This window comes from Mustela nigripes, chromosome 10 (assembly GCF_022355385.1).
Source record: "Mustela nigripes isolate SB6536 chromosome 10, MUSNIG.SB6536, whole genome shotgun sequence".
Classification (NCBI taxonomy): domain Eukaryota; kingdom Metazoa; phylum Chordata; class Mammalia; order Carnivora; family Mustelidae; genus Mustela; species Mustela nigripes.
The window spans coordinates 6,518,807-6,537,964 of record NC_081566.1 but is presented as its reverse complement, the minus strand read 5'-3'; the positions used below and the strand labels follow the sequence as shown (position 1 = coordinate 6,537,964).

The 19,158-nt window shown below is 40.1% G+C and overlaps 1 protein-coding gene across 6 annotated transcripts in view; it reads left to right on the top strand.

The window, feature by feature from the left end:
* The window catches only part of RGS7 (regulator of G protein signaling 7), a 496,565-nt gene that overhangs the window by 350,038 nt on the left and 127,369 nt on the right, over positions 1–19,158 (top strand). For all 6 annotated transcript variants that reach the window (XM_059412494.1, XM_059412493.1, XM_059412490.1 and 3 more), the window contains one exon: positions 17,796–17,902. In XM_059412494.1, the coding sequence (XP_059268477.1) occupies positions 17,796–17,902 (107 nt within the window). The remainder of the gene's footprint in view (positions 1–17,795; positions 17,903–19,158) is intronic.

The window sequence follows — 19,158 nt, the reverse complement described above, 5'->3', positions numbered from 1 at the left end:
GGCCTCATAAAATGAGTTTGGAAGTTTTCCTTCCATTTCTATTTTTTGGAACATTTTCAGGAGAATAGGAATTAGTTCTTCTTTAAATGTTTGGGAGAATTCCCCTGGGAAGCCGTCTGGCCCTGGGCTTTTGTTTGTTTAGAGATTTTTTTTTTTTTTTTTAAGATTTTTATTTATTTATTTGTCAGAGAGAGAGCGAGAGCGAGCACAGGCAGACAGAGTGGAAGGCAGAGTCAGAAGGAGAAGCAGGCTCCCTGCGGAGCAAGGAGCCCGATGTGGGACTCGATCCCAGGACGCTGGGATCATGACCTGAGCCGAAGGCAGCTGCTTAACCAACTGAGCCACCCAGGCGTCCCTGTTTAGAGATTTTTGATGACTGTTTCAATCTTCTTACTGGTTATAGGTCTGTTCAGGCTTTCTATTTCTTCCTGGTTCAGTTTTGTCAGTTCATATATCTCTAGGAATGCATCTATTTCTTTCAAATGGTCAAATTTGTTGGCATGGAATTGCTCATAATATGTTCTTATAATTGTTTGTATTTCTTTGGTGTTGGTTGTGAGCTCTTCTATTTCATTCATGATTTTATTTATTTGGGTCCTTTCTCTTTTCTTTTTGATATGTGTGGCCAGGGGTTTATCAATCTTATTAATTCTTTCAAAGAACCAGCTCTTAGTTTCATTGATTTGTTCTACTGTTCTTTTGGTTTCTATTTCATTGATTTCTGCTCTGATCTTTATAATTTTTCTTCTCCTGCTGGGTTTAGGCTTTCTTTGTTGTTCTTTCTCCAGCTCCTTTAAGTGTAGGGTTAGGTTGTATATTTGAGACCTTTCTTGTTTCTTGAGAAAAGCTTGTATCACTATATATTTTCCTCTCAGGACTGCCTTTGCTGTGTCCCACAGATTTTGCACAATTGTGTTTTCATTATCATTTGCTTCAATGAATTTTTTCAATTCTTCTTTCATTTCCTGGTTGACCCATTCATTCTTTAGAAGGATGCTGCTTAGTCTCCATGTATTTGAGTTCTTTCCAAATTTCCTCTTGTGATTGAGTTCTAGCTTCAGAGCATTGTGGTCTGAAAATATGCAGGGAATGATCCTAATCTTTTGATACCGGTTGAGACCTGATTTATGACCCCGGATGTGATCTATTCTGGAGAATGTTCCACGTGCACTAGAGAAGAATGTGTATTCTCTTGCTTTGGGATGGAATATTCTGAATATATCTGTGATGTCCTCTGGTTCAGTGTGTCATTTAAGGCCTTTATTTCCTTGTGGGTATTTTGCTTGGATGATCTGTCCATTTCAGTGAGGGGAGTGTTAAAGTCCCCTACTATTATTGTATTATTGTCGATGTATTTCTTTGATTTTGTTATTAATTGGTTTACATAGTTGGCTGCTCCCATGTTAGGGGCATAGATATTTAAAATTATTAGATCTTCTTGTTGGGCAGATCCTTTGAGTATGATATAGTGCCCTTCCTCATCTCTTATTATAGTCTTTGGCTTAAAATCTAATTGATCTGATCTAAGGATTGCCACTCCAGCTTTCTTCTGATGTCCATTAGCATGGTAAATTGTTTTCCACCCCCTCACTTTAAATCCGGAGGTGCCTTTGGGTCTAAAATGAGTTTCTTATAGGCAGCATATTGATGGGTTTTGTTTTTTTAACCATTCTGAAACCCTGTGTCTTTTGACTGGGGGCATTTACACTCAGGGTAACTGTTGAGAGATAAATTTAGTGTCATTTATTGCCTGGAAGGTGACTGTTACTGTATATTGTCTCTTTTCCTTTCTGATTACTACTTTTAGGCTCTCTCTTTGCTTAGAGGACCCTTTCAATATTTCCTGTAGAGCTGGTTTGGTGTCTGCAAATTTTTTCAGTTTTTGTTTGTCCTGAAAGCTTTTTAACTCTCCTTCTATTTTCAATGATAGCCTAGCTGAATATAGTATTCTTGGCTGCCTGTTTTTCTCATTTAGTGCTCTGAATATATCATGCCAATTCTTTCTGGCCTGCCAGGTCTCTGTGGATAAGTCTGCTGCCAATCTAATATTTTTACCATTGTATGTTACAGACTTCTTGTCCTGGGCTGCTTTCAGGATTTTTTTCTTTGTTGCTAAGACTTGTACATTTTACTATTAGATGATGGGGTGTGGACCTATTCTTATAGATTTTGAGGGGAGTTCTCTGTACCTCCTGGGTTTTAATACTTGTTTCCTTTGCCATATTAGGGAAACTCTCTACAATAATTCTCTCCAATATACCATCTGTTCCCCTCTCTCTTTCTTTTTCTTCTGGAATCCAAATTATTTTAATGTTGTTTCATCTTATGGTATCACTTACCTCTCGAATTCTCCCCTTGTGGTCCAGTAGTTGTTTTTCTCTCTTTCTCAGCTTCTTTATTCTCTGTCATTTGGTCTTCTATATCACTAATCCTTTCTTTTGTCTCATTTATCCTATCAGTAAGAGCCTCCATTTTTTATTGCACCTCATTAATAGCTTTTTAAATTTCAACTTGGTTAGATTTTAGTTCTTTTATTTCTCCAGAAGGGGCTTTTATTTCTCTGGACAGGTTTTCTCTAATATTTTCCATGCCTTTTTCGAGCCCAGCTAGAACCTTGAGAATCATCATTCTGAACACTAGATCTGACATATTACCAATGTCTGTATTGATTAGGTCCCTAGACTTCAGTACTGTCTCTTGTTCTTTTTCTTTTTTTTTTCTTTTCTTTTTTTTTTTTTGTGGTGAGTTTTTTTGCATTGTCATTTTGTCCAGATAAGAATATATGAAGGAGCAATTGAAATACTAAAATGGGGGGCACCGGGGTGGCTCAGTGGGTTAAAGCCTCTGCCTTCAGCTCCGGTCATGATCCCAAGGTCCTAGGATCGAGCCCCACATCGGGCTGTCTGCTCAGCAGGGAGCCTGCTTCCTCCTCTCTCTCTCTCTCTGCCTGCCTCTCAGCCTACTTGTGATCTCTATCTGTCAAATAAATAAATAAAATCTTTAAAAAAAAAAAAAAGAAAAAAAAGAAATACTGAAAGGGTGGCAAAGACCCCAGGAAAATGTGCTTTAACCAAATCAGAAGAGACCCCAAACCATGGGGGGGAGAAAGGGGATAAAAATAAGTTCAGGAATAAAATTTAAAAAAGAAAACAAATAAAGAAAAAATATTAAAAAGGAGATTATATATATATATATAATATATATAATCTCCTTTTTAATATTTTTTATATTTTATATATTTTATATATATATAATATATTATATATATATATACTCACCATTATATATATATAATGGTGAGTAGAACAGGTCACCCACTTAACTTTGGGTGTATTTTGGTCTCTTAGAAGAAACTACCTCCCAAAATTTTAAAGAATGAAAAACATATATAAGGGTAAACACAATGAAGGGATGGAATATGACTTTAAAGATGAGGGACGCCTGGGTGGCTCAGTTGGTTGGACGACTGCCTTCGGCTCAGGTCATGATCCTGGAGTCCCGGGATCAAGTCCCGCATCGGACTCCCAGCTCTATGGGGAGTCTGCTTCTCTCTCTGACCTTCTCCTCGCTCATGCTTTCTCTCACTGTCTCTCTCTCAAATAAATAAATAAAATCTTTAAAAAAAAATAAAGATGAAAAAATTTTTTTAATTTCTAAGAAGGAGTTGATAAGGTAAGTTGGTTGGGATAATAAAGAAAAAGAAAGTGGAGAGAATTTGCTTGGGCTGGAGACTAGATCAAGCCCGGTGCTAGATTTACGTGTACTTTGATCTATTAGAAGAAGTTTTACCCCAAATTTTTTAGAAGAAAAAACCCTATGTGTATACAAAAAATAAAGTTAGATACAATGGATAAAATATGACTATAATAATGAAGGTCCAAAAAAGTTTTTTATGAAAAGTATTAAGATAAACTAGTTAAAAAACGTTAAAAGAGGAAAGGGTAAAAGTTAAAAAAAAATTTAGCAGAAGATCGAAAAATAAAACTTTGGAAAAAAATTAACTGTGAGACCAAAATATCATGGGGAGAAAGCCATGAGTTCTGTGCTTTGCTTTCTCCTGCTCTGGAATTCCGCTCTTCTCCTTGGTAAGTGAACTTGGGTTTGGCTAAATTTCTTGTTGATTTTCTGGGGGAGGGGCCTCTTGAAGTGATTCTCAAGTGTCTTTGCCCCCAGCAGAATTGCACCGCCCTTGCCAGGGGCCGGGCTAAGCAATCTGCTCGGGTTCGCGCTTGGAGCTTTTGTTCCCTGAGCACTTTCTGTACACGGGAATGAAGATGGCGGCTGCCCAGTCTCTGGCCGGAGGAGCCGAGAGCTCAGGGCCGCACTCCTCAGTGCGCCCTCAGAGAAAATCCCTTAGTCCCTCTCGTCTCCCTGGTCTCCAGCTGCGCTCCAAGCTCACCCAGCCTGTGGCCAATGTCTCTGTCTCTGGCACACAGCTCTGCCTGGAGTCTCCGAACCCCACAGATCCCTGCACTCTTCCAGGTTGGGGTCTCCCTGGATCTTGTGGGGACCCCACTCACAGAGCAGCGGACTTTGCCACAGATTATGGTTCAAGGTAACCCCAAGCTGAGAACTCACTCCTCGGCTCTGTCTCTGTAGCTGGCTTCTCCGCTCTAATACCTGCGAGCTCTGTGACACTCAGACACCCCCATCCTTCTGTGACCCCGTGGGGCCTGAGGCCACACTGTCCCCGCGTGGGCTTCACCCCAGTTTAGCCTCTGGGGCTATGTCCCTCAGTGGAGCAGACTTTTAAAAATCCTGATTTAGTGCTCACTTGCTCCACCACTTGCTGGGAGCCGGCCCTTCCCCCTGCGGTCTATCTTCCCGTCGCTTTGGATTCACGTCTCTGCTGGTCCTACCTTTCAGAAAGAGGTCGATTTTCTGTTTGTAGAATTGTTGCTCTTCTTCTCTTTGATCTCCTGTTGGATTTGTAGGTGTTCGGAATGGTTTGATAAACTATCTTGCTGATCTCCTGCTACCTGATGTCGTCTCAGCCTGCTACTCCTCCGCCATCTGGACTCCTCCCCAATAGTTCATTTTTGCCCTTGCTTCCCTTGCCTTTGGCGATGCTTCTAGGAAGAAGTTGCTATGGCTGAGTTCAAAAAGGTTGCTGCCTGTGTTCTCCTCAAGGATTTTGATGGATTCTATCTCACATTGAGGTCTTTCATCCATTTAGAGTCTATTTTTGTGTATGGTGTAAGGAAATGGTCCAGTTTCATTTTTCTGCATGTGGCTGTCCAATTTTCCCAACACCATTTGTTGAAGAAACTGTCTTTTTTCCATTGAACATTCTTTCCTGCTTTGTCGAAGATTTGTTGACCGTAGAGTTGAGGGCCTATTTCTGGCTCTCTATTCTGTTCCATTGATCTATGTGTCTGTTTTTGTGCCAGTACCATGCTTTCTTGATGATGACAGCTTTGTAATAGAGCTTGAAGTCTGCAATTGTGATGCCACCAACTTTGGCTTTCTTTTCCAACTGTCCTCTGGCTATTTAGGATTTTTTCTGGTTCCATTTAAATTTTAGGATTATTTGTTCCATTTATTTGAAACAAATTGATGATATTTTGATAGTAATTGCATTAGATGTGTAGATTGCTTTAGGTAGCATAGACATTTTCACAGTATTTGTTCTTCCAATCCAGGAGCATGGGACATTTTTCCATTTCTTTGTGTCTTCCTCAATTTTTTTCATGAGTACTTTATAGTTTTCTGAGTAAAGATTCTTTGTCTCTTTGGTTAGATGTATTCCTAGGTATCTTATGGTTTGGGGTGCAACTGTAAACAAAACCAAAACCTTCAGTTTGCTTCTCAGTCTCTCATGGTTCATCTCCCCCTCTGATTTCTCCCAACTCACTTCTCCTCTCCATCTCCCCATGTGCTCCATGTTATTCCTTATTCTCTACAAATAAGCAAAACCATATGATAATTGACTCTCTGCTTGACTTATTTCACTCAGCATAATCTCTTCCAGTCCCGTCCATGTTGATAAAAAAAAAAAAGTTGGGTTTTCATCCTTTCTAATGGAGGCATAATATTCCATTGTATATTTGGACCATATCCTCTTTATCCATTCATCTGTTGAAGGGCATCTTGCAGGAGCCTCCATTTTTTATTGCACCTCATTAATAGCTTTTTAAATTTCAACTTAGTTAGATTTTAGTTCTTTTATTTCTTCAGAAAGGAATTTTATTTCTCTAGAAAGGGATTCTGTAATATCTCCCATGCCTTTTTTGAGCCCAGCTAGCACCTTGATAATTGTTATTCTGAACTCTAGTTCTTGACATATTACCAATTTCCATATTGATTAGGTCCCTAATACCCCATCGGTATTGCCTCTTATTCTTTTTTGTGTGGTGAGTTTTTCATTTTCATGAAATGAAAATGAAAATGAAAAAAAGTTTTTTTCATTTTATCCAGAAAAGAATAAATGAATGAGAGAATAAAGTACTAAAAGGGTGGCAAAAACCCCAGAAAAATATATGGTAACCAAATCAGAAGAGACCCAAAACTGGGGAGGGAGGTGGCGAGAAAGGGGGAAAAATAAAAATTTAAAAATTTAAAGAAACACATTCACACACACACACACACACACACACACACACACGACTAGGCCAGAGCCACCCACTTGATTTTGGGTGTATTCTGGTGTCTTAAAAGAAAGTACCTCCCAAAATTTTAAAGAAAGAAAAACTCAAAAAACGGTTTTATTTATTTATTTGACAGAGATCACAAGTAGGCAGAGGGGCAGGCAGAAAGAGAGGAGGAAGCAGGCTCCCTGCTGAGCAGAGAGCCCAATGTGGGACTCAATCCCAGGACCCTGGGATCATGACGTGAGCCGAAGGCAGAGGCTTTAACCCACTGAGCCACCCAGGTGTCCCCAAAAACTCAAAATTTTAAAGGAAGAAAAACTCAAACTCAAACACACACACACACACACACACACACACACACACACGTGTGTGTATATATATATATATATATATATACACACAAAAATAAGGGTAAATATGATGAAGGGATAGAATATGACTATAAAGATGGAAATTTTAAAAAGATTCTAAAAAAGGAATTGTTAAATTGGTTAGAAAAAGAAAAAAAGGAGAGATGAGTCTCTCTAGGCTGGAGAGTAGAACAAACAAAGCCATGTGCTAGATTTAGGGTATATTTTATCTATTAGAAGAAATGTATCCCAAAATTTTAAAGAAAAAAGAATACCTATATGTATACCAAAAAAAAAGGTTAAATTCAATGAAGGGATAAAAGATGACTATAGCAATGAAAATTTTAAAAGATTTTTTTTAAAAGGTATTGTTAATTGGAAGGGGAGGTGAATCATGAGAGACTATGGACTCTGAAAAACAATCTGAGGGGTTTGAAGTGGCGGGGGGGCGGGGGGGCGAGGGGTGGGAGGTCGGGGTACCAGGTGGTGCGTATTATAGAGGGCAGGGATTACATGGAGTACTGGGTGTAGTGAAAAAATAATGATACTGTTATGCTGAAAATAAATAAATGAAAAAAAATCACAAAAAAAGGTATTGTTAAGATAAAGTAGTTAAAAATGTTAAAAGAAGAAAAAGGAAAAGTTAAAAAAATAAGAAAAAAATAAAATTAAAAAAAATTAACTTTGCAAGACTAAAGGATTGTGGGGAAAAATCCATGAATTCTATGTGCTGCTTTCCCATAGTTCATTGGTCAGTAAACTTGGTCTTGGCTGGATGTTCTTTCTGATCTTCTAGGGGAGGGGCCTATTGCCGTGATTTTCAATTGTCTTTGCCAGAGGCGGAATGCACCATCCTTGCCAGGGGCCAGGTTAAGCCATCTGCTCAGGTTCGCTTTTGGGAGCTTTTGTTCCCTGAGCGCTTTCCGTACCGCTTTGGAGGACGAGAATGAATATGGCGGCCGCCCAGTCTCCAGTCCCAGAGGAGCTGAGAGTCAGGGCCGCACTCCTCAGTGCGCCCTCAGAGAAAAGCCGTCAGTCCCTCCTGTCTCCCTGGTCTCATCTCCCTGGTCTCGGGCCACGCTCCGAGCTCACCCGGCCTGTGACTGAGCGCTTCTATCCTTGGCGTGGGGCCCATTGGAGTCTCCAAACCCAGCAGATTTCTTGCGCTGCTCCTCCTAGAGGAGGAAGGAGGGGGTCTCTCCAGATCTGTCACCTGTGGGGTCTCTGCTCGAAGTGCTGTGGCCCGACGGTGCTTCAGATCGTGGTTTAAGGTAACCCCGAGCTCAGAGCCACCACTCGGCTCCGTCTCTGCTGCCGGCTTCCCTGCTCCGATACCTGGGGGCTCTGCCACACTCGGACACCCCCGGTCTTTCGGTGACCCTGCAGGACCTGAGGCCACACTGTCCCCGCGAGGGCTCCACCCCCCGCTTAGCCTCTGGAGCGACGTCCCTCAGTGAAGCAGACTTCTGTAACTTCTGAATTTGTGCCCTGTTGCTCCACCGCTGGCCCCTCCCCCCGCTGTCTATCTTTCTGTCACTTCAGAGTCACCTTTTTTTCCGTCCATCCTGCCCTCCAGAAAGCGGCCGGTTTTCTGTTCCTAGAATTGCTGCTCTTCTTCTCTTCCATCTCCTGCTGAGTGTGTAGGTGTTCAGGTTTGATAACCATCTAGCTGAACTCCTGGGACCTGAAGCTGCTTCAGTCGGCTACCCCTCCCCTGTCTTGCTCCCTCTCCTGGAAGACTGAACTTCTTAATCCCCTTTACCAACCCCCTCCTCTCTGGTCACCATAACTTTGTTCTCTGTAGCTGTGAGTCTGTTTCTGTTTTGTTTTGTTTTGTTTGTCCATTTGTTTTGTTTTTTAGATTCCACACATAAATGAAATCGTACTGTACTCGTTTTTCTCTGACTTAATTTCACTTAGTGTAATATTCTCTGGGTCCACTCATAACAAACGGCAAGACCTCTTACTTTTCTTGTGGCCGAGTAATAATATTCCATTGTGTGTGTGAGAGAGAGACAGAGATGGAGATTACATCTTCTTTATCCATTTGTCTGTGGATGGACCCGGGTTGCTTCCCTATCTTGGCTATTGTAAATAATGCTGGTATGAACATAGGAGTGCATATATCTATTTGAATGTGCTTTTGGTGGTGGTGGTGGTGGTGTCTTCGGATAAAGACCAGTAAGTGGAATTGTTGGATTTACAGTTTCAAATGATCAATGTAGTGAAGTGCAGGGCATGAATGGAAATTAGCCTGAATGTTATCGCAGCGATTCAGCCAAGAGATGCAAGCTTAGGTTGGTGGTGGCCGAGGGGGCATAGATTCTGGAATTGTGAGGAAATATTATCAGAAGGTGCTCCTGGACTGGATGTGATAAGTGAGGGAAAGACAGACATCAAAAACAATTGAAGTGTTTTGGCTTGAGAAGTTGAATGACAATCACTGATATCTCCTGATCTGCGGAAGACTGCAAGAAGAGAGGTCGGAGATGAAAGTCAACCATTTCCGTTTTGCCATGATCAATGCAAGATGTTTATTCAGTATTCAAGTGAAGATGTCACACAGCCTCTTAGAAATACAATATAGGAACTCGGGGGAGAAGTGGAAATGGAAATTTGTGCAATGACTGTTAAAAGAATGTTTATTACCTTGGTGTTGATGATAGTGAACATTTTTTAAAATTCAGATATCTGAAATATCTAAAACTAAAGGATTTCTAATATGGAGCAAAAGCCGGACAATCTTGCTCAAAGTCCGTCCTTGGACTGTTGCCCCACAAACTGCTGTGCTGTCTCCAGCAGGTGTGATTACGGAAATGTTGTCCACAAAGATTACAAACCCACTGAGGTTCAACCACTTCTTATTATGTGTCTCTACAGCATCTAGAATTTCTTGATTTGAATTCTGGCAGTAGATATGTCTACACACTTTATTAGAAGAAACTTATAAAGCCATATATTTTTAGATTTTATCTTAATCCTTTAAGAACTTCTGCTGTTTAAATTCTGACTTACTATATGAAAATAGGGATTTTTTTCCCTAGAGGTTATTAATCCTTTAATTAGCTCATCTGTATTTCTTCATTCTGGTTTCAGAACCTACCTTGTTCTCACTGCTCTGCAATACTTAATGATTTTTTGTGGTATTTGAAATTAAAATCAGATTACTGATAGATAGTTATGCCATTTTGGAGTAGCAAGGAGAACAATTATTTTAATGAATGCGTCTCATTTAATAAATTCACCCCCTTTGGTTTCCGAACTCTGTTCCTTATAAGGGACCATCTTTATTGATTAAATCTTGACATGTATTGTACATTAGAATTCAAGTACTCCCAGAAGTTGCTTGTTTGCAGGTTTGGTTTCCAACACAGACATAAACCACCGTATATACACAGACATAAGAAAATGGAACTGATAAGTACATTTGTTTATGTAAAGTGAGATTCTTATTTTTAAAAGAAGACACCAGATGGGGCGCCTGTGTAGCTCAAGCAGTTGGGTGTCAGAGCCTTGATCTCCACTCAGGTCTTAATCTCAGGGTTGTGAGTTCTGGCCCCACATTGGGCTCCATGCTGGGCATGGAGCCTACTTAATAATAAAAAATAAAATAATAAAATAAAAATTAAAAAGGACACCAGATGATAAAGATGATCTAGAGAGTTTCAGACATGAATTCTGATGTCCCAAACTCCGTCCCCATTGGAAGCATTCACTTCTGCAAAATATATATTAAAGGAAATAATGTCTGATTTTGTTTCATAATAACTATGACTGTTTGTATGATCAAGGCTATAGCTTTGAAATTAATCTTTTACTTGATCATGGTTTAAATACATTAATGAATAGTAATTTTTTAAAAAGGAGATGCCTTTAACAGGTATCATGAGAAACTATGTTTTTTATTCTTTAGGGGCAACATTTGATTTTCAAGCCAAACTCATTCATGCCATTTTGTTGTGTGGGGTGAGTTACTAGTTATTCCCATATCATGCCTGAACTTTTACAACTAACTTTAGAAAATGGATAAATAGAACATACACATCAACCCAGTTGCTCTTTATTTGGAGTAAGTATAACATTTGCTCTGTGCACACAAAATTCTTTACCATAACAGCCCTAGATCATCATGAGGATTGAGTTTTAAGCAACTGAAGTTCAAATAGAGAATTGTATTTTATAATGTACATTTTTCATTTTTGGCATATTGGCCATGGACATGGCAGAATTATCTGCAGAAGGAAGAAAAGCTAATTTCCCTTTGACACAATGTGACAAAATGAGGATGGCAACATTTCGGCCATGACTTCCAGTTTGCAAGTTGTTTGCCCAACATGGAATCAGAATTGGGAAAAGTTTAACAATCCAGCCCTGCATTTATGGATGCCGGCTCTAAGGTCCAGAGAAAAGATGACTTGTTCAAGATATGCAGTGGGATTAGAATTCAAAGCCCATGACCCACAGTTGAGCCCGTTTCTTCTCGATACACGTGTGCTTGCTGAGTAACATGTGCTGTTACTGATTTGAAGCAATATATGCTATGGAAACCCCCTGCTGTTAAAGTTAACTCAACGCCCCACCGTCCTTCCAAATCAATCAGCCTGCTAACTGATTGGCATAATGCATATGCCAAATGGAAATTTGGCATAATGCATGCTGAATTTTGGAAGGAATGATGCTTTCCACAATAATTTATTATTGCCTTGGCTCTTGTGATTGTTACCATTTCCTTGCACCATTCTTGGATGAACTCAGAGTGACTCCCTCTCATCTGAATACCATTCTATGCACCAATCACGCATGTAAATCTAACAGTCTTGTTAGGAAGCAGTGCATTTTGTACAGTGATAGAAAACCCAGTTATTCAGAGGGATGTACTACTTGTGAAATGAACATCCTGATATGTAGTTATTATGGAACACAGATTTTTTTAAGGTTTTATTATTTATTTGAGAGCGAGAAAGAGAGAGGAGGGCTGAGGGAGAGGGAGAATCTCAAGCAGACTCTGCGCTGAGCACAGAGTCTGACCTGGGGCTCAGTCTCACCACCCTGTGAGCGTGACCTGAGCTGAAGTCAAGAGTCAGAAGCTTAAGCAACTGAGACACTGGGTGCCCCTTATGTGACATAGATCTTAAACCAGTTCTCCATAACAATAGTGCATAGATCTCTCTCTCTCTTTTTAAATTTTAGCTTTGCTCTTCCTATTTAAGTAATTTCTTAAGGTGTCATACCTGCTAATCTTGGACATGTAGACTATTCTCTGCATGTCCAATAAGGGCAACTGAGCAAAATATGCTTCCCTAACAATTCATCTGTCTTCTCACTGCTTGTCCCTGTGATTCCTTCTTCACCATTGCTTCTAAGCCTTCTCAGCTCACTGTGTCCTCATCTGAACCAGGAGCTTTCCCAGTGGTATCTGGCATTGTCGGGTTTTAGATCGTAAACCCAGTTTGCAGAATATATTACCTTTGGAAATCTTTCTTTGTAACTATGATACCCAATCTTTGGGATTTGAGGTAGCGTTCTTTGCTGTCGAAGAAAAAATGGAAGTGTTTTCCAGAGTGCATTCATCATCTGCACACCAAAGACCCCCAGTCAGATCACCTGGAGGACTTTAAAGATGTTGGATGGTGAGCGTTGTACACCTGTAAGCTTCAGTCAACACCAGCTACCGGTTTCCTTGTCGCCTTAGCCCTGGACTAAACCAGACCAAGGGCCTCCTGAAGTGTCCTTTTGTTTAAGGATCAACTAACTGATAATAACTCAAGGTTATTCTATTATCATCGTTTTACAGATGAGTACCCTGAGGCCCACAGAGTATAGATCTTTTGCCAAGTCACACAGCCAGCAAGTGAGGGAGTCAGGATTTGAACCCAGGCTGCGGGCTTGCACCATCTGGCTTCCTCACCTCTGTGCTCTGCTCCTTTGTTTGGAAATATTACTTACTTGTCTTAATGACGTAGCACGTGCTCAAAATTGATCTAAACTATGCTTCTGTTTTTATTTCTTCCAAATAGAACCTATTTTATCTTATCTATTCTGGATTGCCCGTGTTAATCACTTCTACGTCCTGATTAGGATTGCTAAAAAGCAAGTAGCCCTTGATTTTTCTATGTGGAAATGGTGCTTTAAAAATAAATAAATAAGTAAAAAGAAGGAAAGCCCAGATACTTAACTTCTTTCATTAGCTCTTACTGCTGAGAATATGGACTTACATCAGAAATTCCTAATTATAGTAAGAGTTTACTTCTCTTTGGCCCTGGAGAATAAAATGTGCTGCGTATCTGATTTTTCCACATGACTCATCTCACCTTTTCAAGCGCCAATTCTAAAAAAAAAGTTATAATATTCTGAAGTATTTCTAAAGTGACCACTTCCTTTGTCTTCTTCAGCAGAGGGTAGTAAACTCAACAAAATCTTCATGATTCAGGACCACCATGATGACTGCCTGTTATTTTACAGTTCAGTAATTTACCTCTGTCTGTCTGCTTTTTAGCCTTTTCTCTCTCTAATGTCATCAGCTGTCATTTTTTTCTATTATGAGCAGATTTCCTTCTAAAATATTTATCTCCACACACGAATCATATTGACCCCATCAAGTAGGCTGTGTGCTAATAACAAAACAATTCCATTTGCTAACAGACAGAAAATAAAAATAAATAATGTGTGATAGGAATAAAAACATTAAATTTAGTGAGTTTTGTTTTATTATTTTCTTGACTCAGAGGCATTTTTATGTCACTTCAAAGTTATGGACTGTATTTGGGAGGACTGAGGCTGCCAAGAATTAGACGTCAGAATAAGGTCCAATAATAAATATTACTGGGTTTTGAAAATATGTTGTAAGTATAGAACTGAGTATAGAAATTTAGCACCAGAACAACACAAGCCTATTTTACAATATGCTTTTCATCCTATTAACTTTCTCAAATTGTGATTCAAAAGTAAATTACGTTATGCAGAATTCTCTTTGCTTTTCAAGGGTTTTGATAATTCTCTTGCTCCAGGGTTTGGGGTAAAGTAATGTGCTGAATACATTAGGCTTAACAAAGCTCTCCTCGCAGAGTAACAGTTGTTTGGAGATGGATTTTTATTTCTCAGTTTGTTCATGGCTTGACTGTCCAAGAGAAAAATAAAATGGGACTTTATGGTAGGTTTGTCATTGAACTTTATTTAGCTGTGTGGGTGACGTGAGTAAGACATGTACAAGATTAATTAGTGATTATTTTGCCGAGAAGCGGAATGTGGTGGAGCCATCTGGTGTGTCGTTACTGGGAAGGGCGACCTTGATGGATTACTCATTAAACTCTTTCAACACTTTGTTCCAAGACTGTCAGCGGTCCTCTGGATTCTTACTAGGATAAGGCTGTGCCGAGATTCAGAAACCAAGGACCACAGGGAAGTGTAGCTCTGTCTTTATCCCCAGCAATAAACAGCTCAGCCTTGAGAACACTACCCCATGCCCACTCTTGGATCTCTCAGCGGTGTGTATGCCATTAATCTCACTATTACTTCTTCCTGTAGTAAAATGCCTACCGCAACCCCACCTCCAGAGCTTAGAAAAGTATCTTGGGACAAGATTATGAACATCTATCTGCCTTATCTTGAAGGAGCTGAACGAGCCACTCATCACAGCACAGAATAACTAGTTTCATCTTGTTTCATGCAGCACAACATTTTTCATATTTTTGTTGTGCCGTGGATTCATAAATTGACTTCTTCACTCATTCAGCAAATATTGGCTTAACAGCTACTTTTACTCTCGATGTGCTAAGTGCCAAACTTGCAGTTCGAAGTAAAGCAGACGCTCCACCCTGACTTTGCCTCAAAACATTTCTCTGGTCCTAGAACCAGGTTCCCGGTGGTCCTGTGACAAAGCGCATGACTCCTCTGTGATCTGATCGTGTATGGTAGGGCTACGTGAGGGAAAAACCAGCGGACACGGACCCAGCCCTCTAGAAATGTATGATCTATCTAGTGTATCAGAACTAATGTACAGATATGATCAGTAACTAATATGATCAGTATCTAATGCATAGATACTGAATCAGTATCTAATGCTTATATTCATTTGCTTCTATTTTTTTTTCTACAGCTTCCTTATATTTTCCCTTCACTATGTTTTTCTAATCCTCATCAGCCCTTTAGCCGCACCCCCACTGGTTTCTGTTGTTTATTTTATTTTAGTCCCACTCATTCCTATGATGAGACTTTGGCAGCCTTTTACTATTTATCTTCCTGGGCATCTCCATCTTCCTTTCTTGATTCCATTCTCTGCAAACTGTCTCATGGGCCATGACGCCATTCCGTTCCTGGAAAGTAGTGCTGACAATACTTTCCTAGGCCACAGACCACCAGGAGTGCCACAACTAGAGCCGGTTCTGAGGAGACAGGCGGGCCCCCTGACTTTGCGGTCCTGCCACAGAAGCAGCAGGTTGCTCTGACTACGGCCGCCTGAGCGAGACCGGGAGCAGCTGCTCCTTGTTATGGGCCGGCAGTCCTTACACATTCTCTCGCTATTTCAGTTGTATAAATAATCCACACACTCACACACACGCATACACACAACGCGCACACACATGAATAGGTGCGCGGCTGGGTAGGATGCTATTGAGGACTGCCAGTTTCTCTCCCTCAGCCTAGTTGAGGCACAAGTGTGCGAGTGGATTTCCTGACAGCACTTTGGATGAAAGTGACAAGAATTCATGTGTATGAATGAATACACATGATGCTTAACCGCTACCCTCTGTTGACGGCCTCCCGTGCATGGGGTGCTATTCCAACTTCTTCACGTTGACTCTTGTTTCATTCTCATACCAACCCTGCAAGGTGGTTTTGCTGCCTTTATTAATACATGGGAGAGGCGCACAGAGTTTAAGTAACAAAAGCTAGCGAGTATCTCCAAATGTTTTGTTCTTCCTACAACACCCCACTAGCTCCTGAGTTTCAGCAAGAGTCCAGAACATGGGGGGATGTAACTGTAAGCAGCACAGGCTTTAAGAAGACCTTGACTTTGAGCTAAAAGGATGCAGAATATTGGATGATACTGATATTTTATCAATATCATTGATATTTATGATCATATATAATGATATATATTATTATGATATCATTTATTATATCATAATATCAATTATAAATATATCAATGGTAAATATGTCATTTGGTATATTTGATAAATGTATCAATGATAAATATATCATTTATATATATATGGTGAAAAAATTGATCCTTTGTAGCAAAGGAACATTCTTTTCAGGGAGCGACATAATCGGAAGTGTGGATAAGTTGACAGCTGGGAACCTTAATAACAGTCTTCCAAGGGCATGGCCAAGAGGTTGATTGACAGTTCTTCTTAGTGACAAGAACAACACAGTGAGAGGCCAGAAGTAGAAGGAATTACCAACTGAAGTGTTTACAAGATGCTGGATAATAATTAAAAGGGACACCATGGTACCTCATGGCAGAGAAAATTTAATTTTTTGATAAAATTAAAAAATAAAATCTGTTTTTAGCCCACATCAGCATGGGAGGGTGGAGGATAAGGCAGGGTACTGTAGCAAGCTATCCAGTGACGGACTCAGTCCTGGCTGGAACATCAAAGCTCTCCAGGATCGCTTGCTGGAAAAACAGGTAGAGCCACACATTCCTGGAACTACTGAAAGAATTCTCAAGTTAAAGAACCACTTACTTGTCTAAGAAACAGAAATACATCCATAAGTAAGCTGCATATAAAGATGCAAAACAGATCCATCAATCTAACTTTCTGACGGACTGAAAAACGATTGTGCATAGGTCCATGGTGCATAGGTTGTGCATAGGTCCATAGGTGCATAGGTCAGGAAGCTTTATATTGTCCCCGCATGAATGCAATAGGAACTCTGACGAAATTTTATTAAGCATTTTAAGGGAAGAAATGGTTGACTACTATAAAAGGAGTATGAGTATCATAGTATTATGTGCCGACTGTTTCTTGGCCTTCTGGAAAAATGTAGTCTTTTCATTGTCCAATAAACCTCGGTGTCGTCCATATTGAGAACACTTTCTAGAGAGTGGTAGAAACCAGAGCAGTCCAGACAGGCACACGGCCAGAGGAGCAGCTTAATGGGCGCTTAGCACTCACATAATGTGGCATAAATCGTTCGTCGTGCCTTAACTTTCACTGATGACATCGTGTGATAACGATCCCTGCCATTAGAAAAATTGCCATTAGTATTGGATTATCCATTATGTAGGCTGGGCATGATGCAAGTGAGAACACCTTTAAAAAGTTTAAAGTGCTAGGGGCACTTGGGCAGCTCAGGCGGTTAACTGTCTGCCTTCAGCTCAGACCATGATTGCAGGGTCCTGGGATCGAGCCCCACATCGGGCTCCCTGCTCAGTGGGGAGCCTGCCTCTCTTCCTCTGGCTTGTGCTTTCTCAATCTCTCTCTCACAAATAATTCAATAAAATCTTTTAAAAAATAATAGTTTAAAGTGTTATATAAATGCCAAATATAATTGCTTGTGGAAGACTTTATTAACATTTAGCGAAATATATCCCTTCTATAGAATGAAGGAGTCAGATTCTGTGATTTCAGAATAGCCTTCCAGTGTCCACCTTCCATAGTGGTGTGCTCTCATGTGCTGGTCATCCTGGGTGTGGCTGGTCATTGCACACTCCTAGGAACCAGAATCACCTTAGTACTCCCTGTGGGAAGAGCTGGAGAAAGAAAAAATTCAAAGCCAAGTTGTTTAGGATGCCAGGAATTTGGATGCAAGAATGCTCAAAAAGGAGCAAGATAAAATTCTACGCTCCCACAAATTAACATTTAAAAAAATGTTTGTGTACATTTTTGCTTGTTTTCATGAAACAGTGGAGGCGCTGCATTTGGGAACATTAATGGCTGCCCATGGCTATTTCTTTCCAATCTCGGATCACGTCCTCACGCTCAAAGATGACGGCACCTTTTATCGGTTTCAGGTAAGTTTAATGAAAGTATTCCTTAACGCTAAAAATAGAAGTCTGCATTCTGTTTGCTGATTGTTTTTACAGAAATTTTGGAGACATGACTTATTTTATTTGACTTAGTCTAGTTAGATACTAGTTAGTGTTAAATATAAGAAATCAATAAGCAGGGAAAGATAGAACGTGCTTGGTTATGATGATTTGTGAAAGCTAAATTATGTGATGATTGAAGTTATGTTTTATATTAAAGCTTGAGAAAAATCCTCTAGAGAGTGGTTTGCTGGAATTCAGGACAAGGAGAGTTCTTCACGTGTTAGCTGCCTTAGCCCCTGGGAAGGAAGCTGACAAGTGTCACTGACTCGGTTACACTCTGGAGCTCTGTCCCTGATATAAGACTGCCTTCAGTCCAAGGTCATTTTCAGATGAGGCAGATGCTCTTATGCTTTCAGAAGTGATTGTGGACTCTGATTTTGGTCCTTGAGCATGTAGCTGACACTCGAGTTCATAGTGACTTACCTGAAGTAAATTCTACATTTCATTGGGCAATATAGTTCATTAATAATGGGCTGGGGGATTCTAGCCCATAAAATTAAGACACATTTGGGGCGCCTGGGTGGCTCAGTGGGTTAAAGCCTCTGCCTTCGGCTCAGGTCATGATCCCAGGGTCCTGGGATCGAGCCCCGTATCAGGCTCTCTGAGAACCTGCTTTCTCCTCTCTCTCTCTGCCTGCCTCTGCCTACTTGTGATCTCTGTCTGTTGAATAAATAAATTTAAAAAAACCTTTAAAAAAAATTAAGACACATTTAATGCCAGAGTTCGAACCCTAGCTTTTAGGTATTTTTAGAGGATTCTTCCTATCGTCAGGCTTTTAGACATTGGAGTATGCTTTCTCATTTGTTCTAAATATTATTAGATTTTCCCTGTCTAAATAAATGACAAAATAATAACTTGGCTGCCAAAGAACTTCGTTGGACAAACAGAGAACAAACAGGGAATATGTTTTAAAAACATTTAAAGACCTTTGTCTTCTAGAACACTCTCTGCCACTTCCTCAAGAACTTTTTATCCAAGGCAAATAGTCACAGGCCTTTATGTACTGGATAGCTAGGAAATAAAGCATTCTCTTGAAATCACGATATCGGCCTAAGTTTTCAAGCAACAGAAATTAGTTAAATTAACTAATATTAAAAGGCTTTAAAATAAAGGAACATCATCCTTTATACAGTTAAAGTAACTTACGGTCCTAAAGGTAGCTTTTTTTTTTTTTTTTT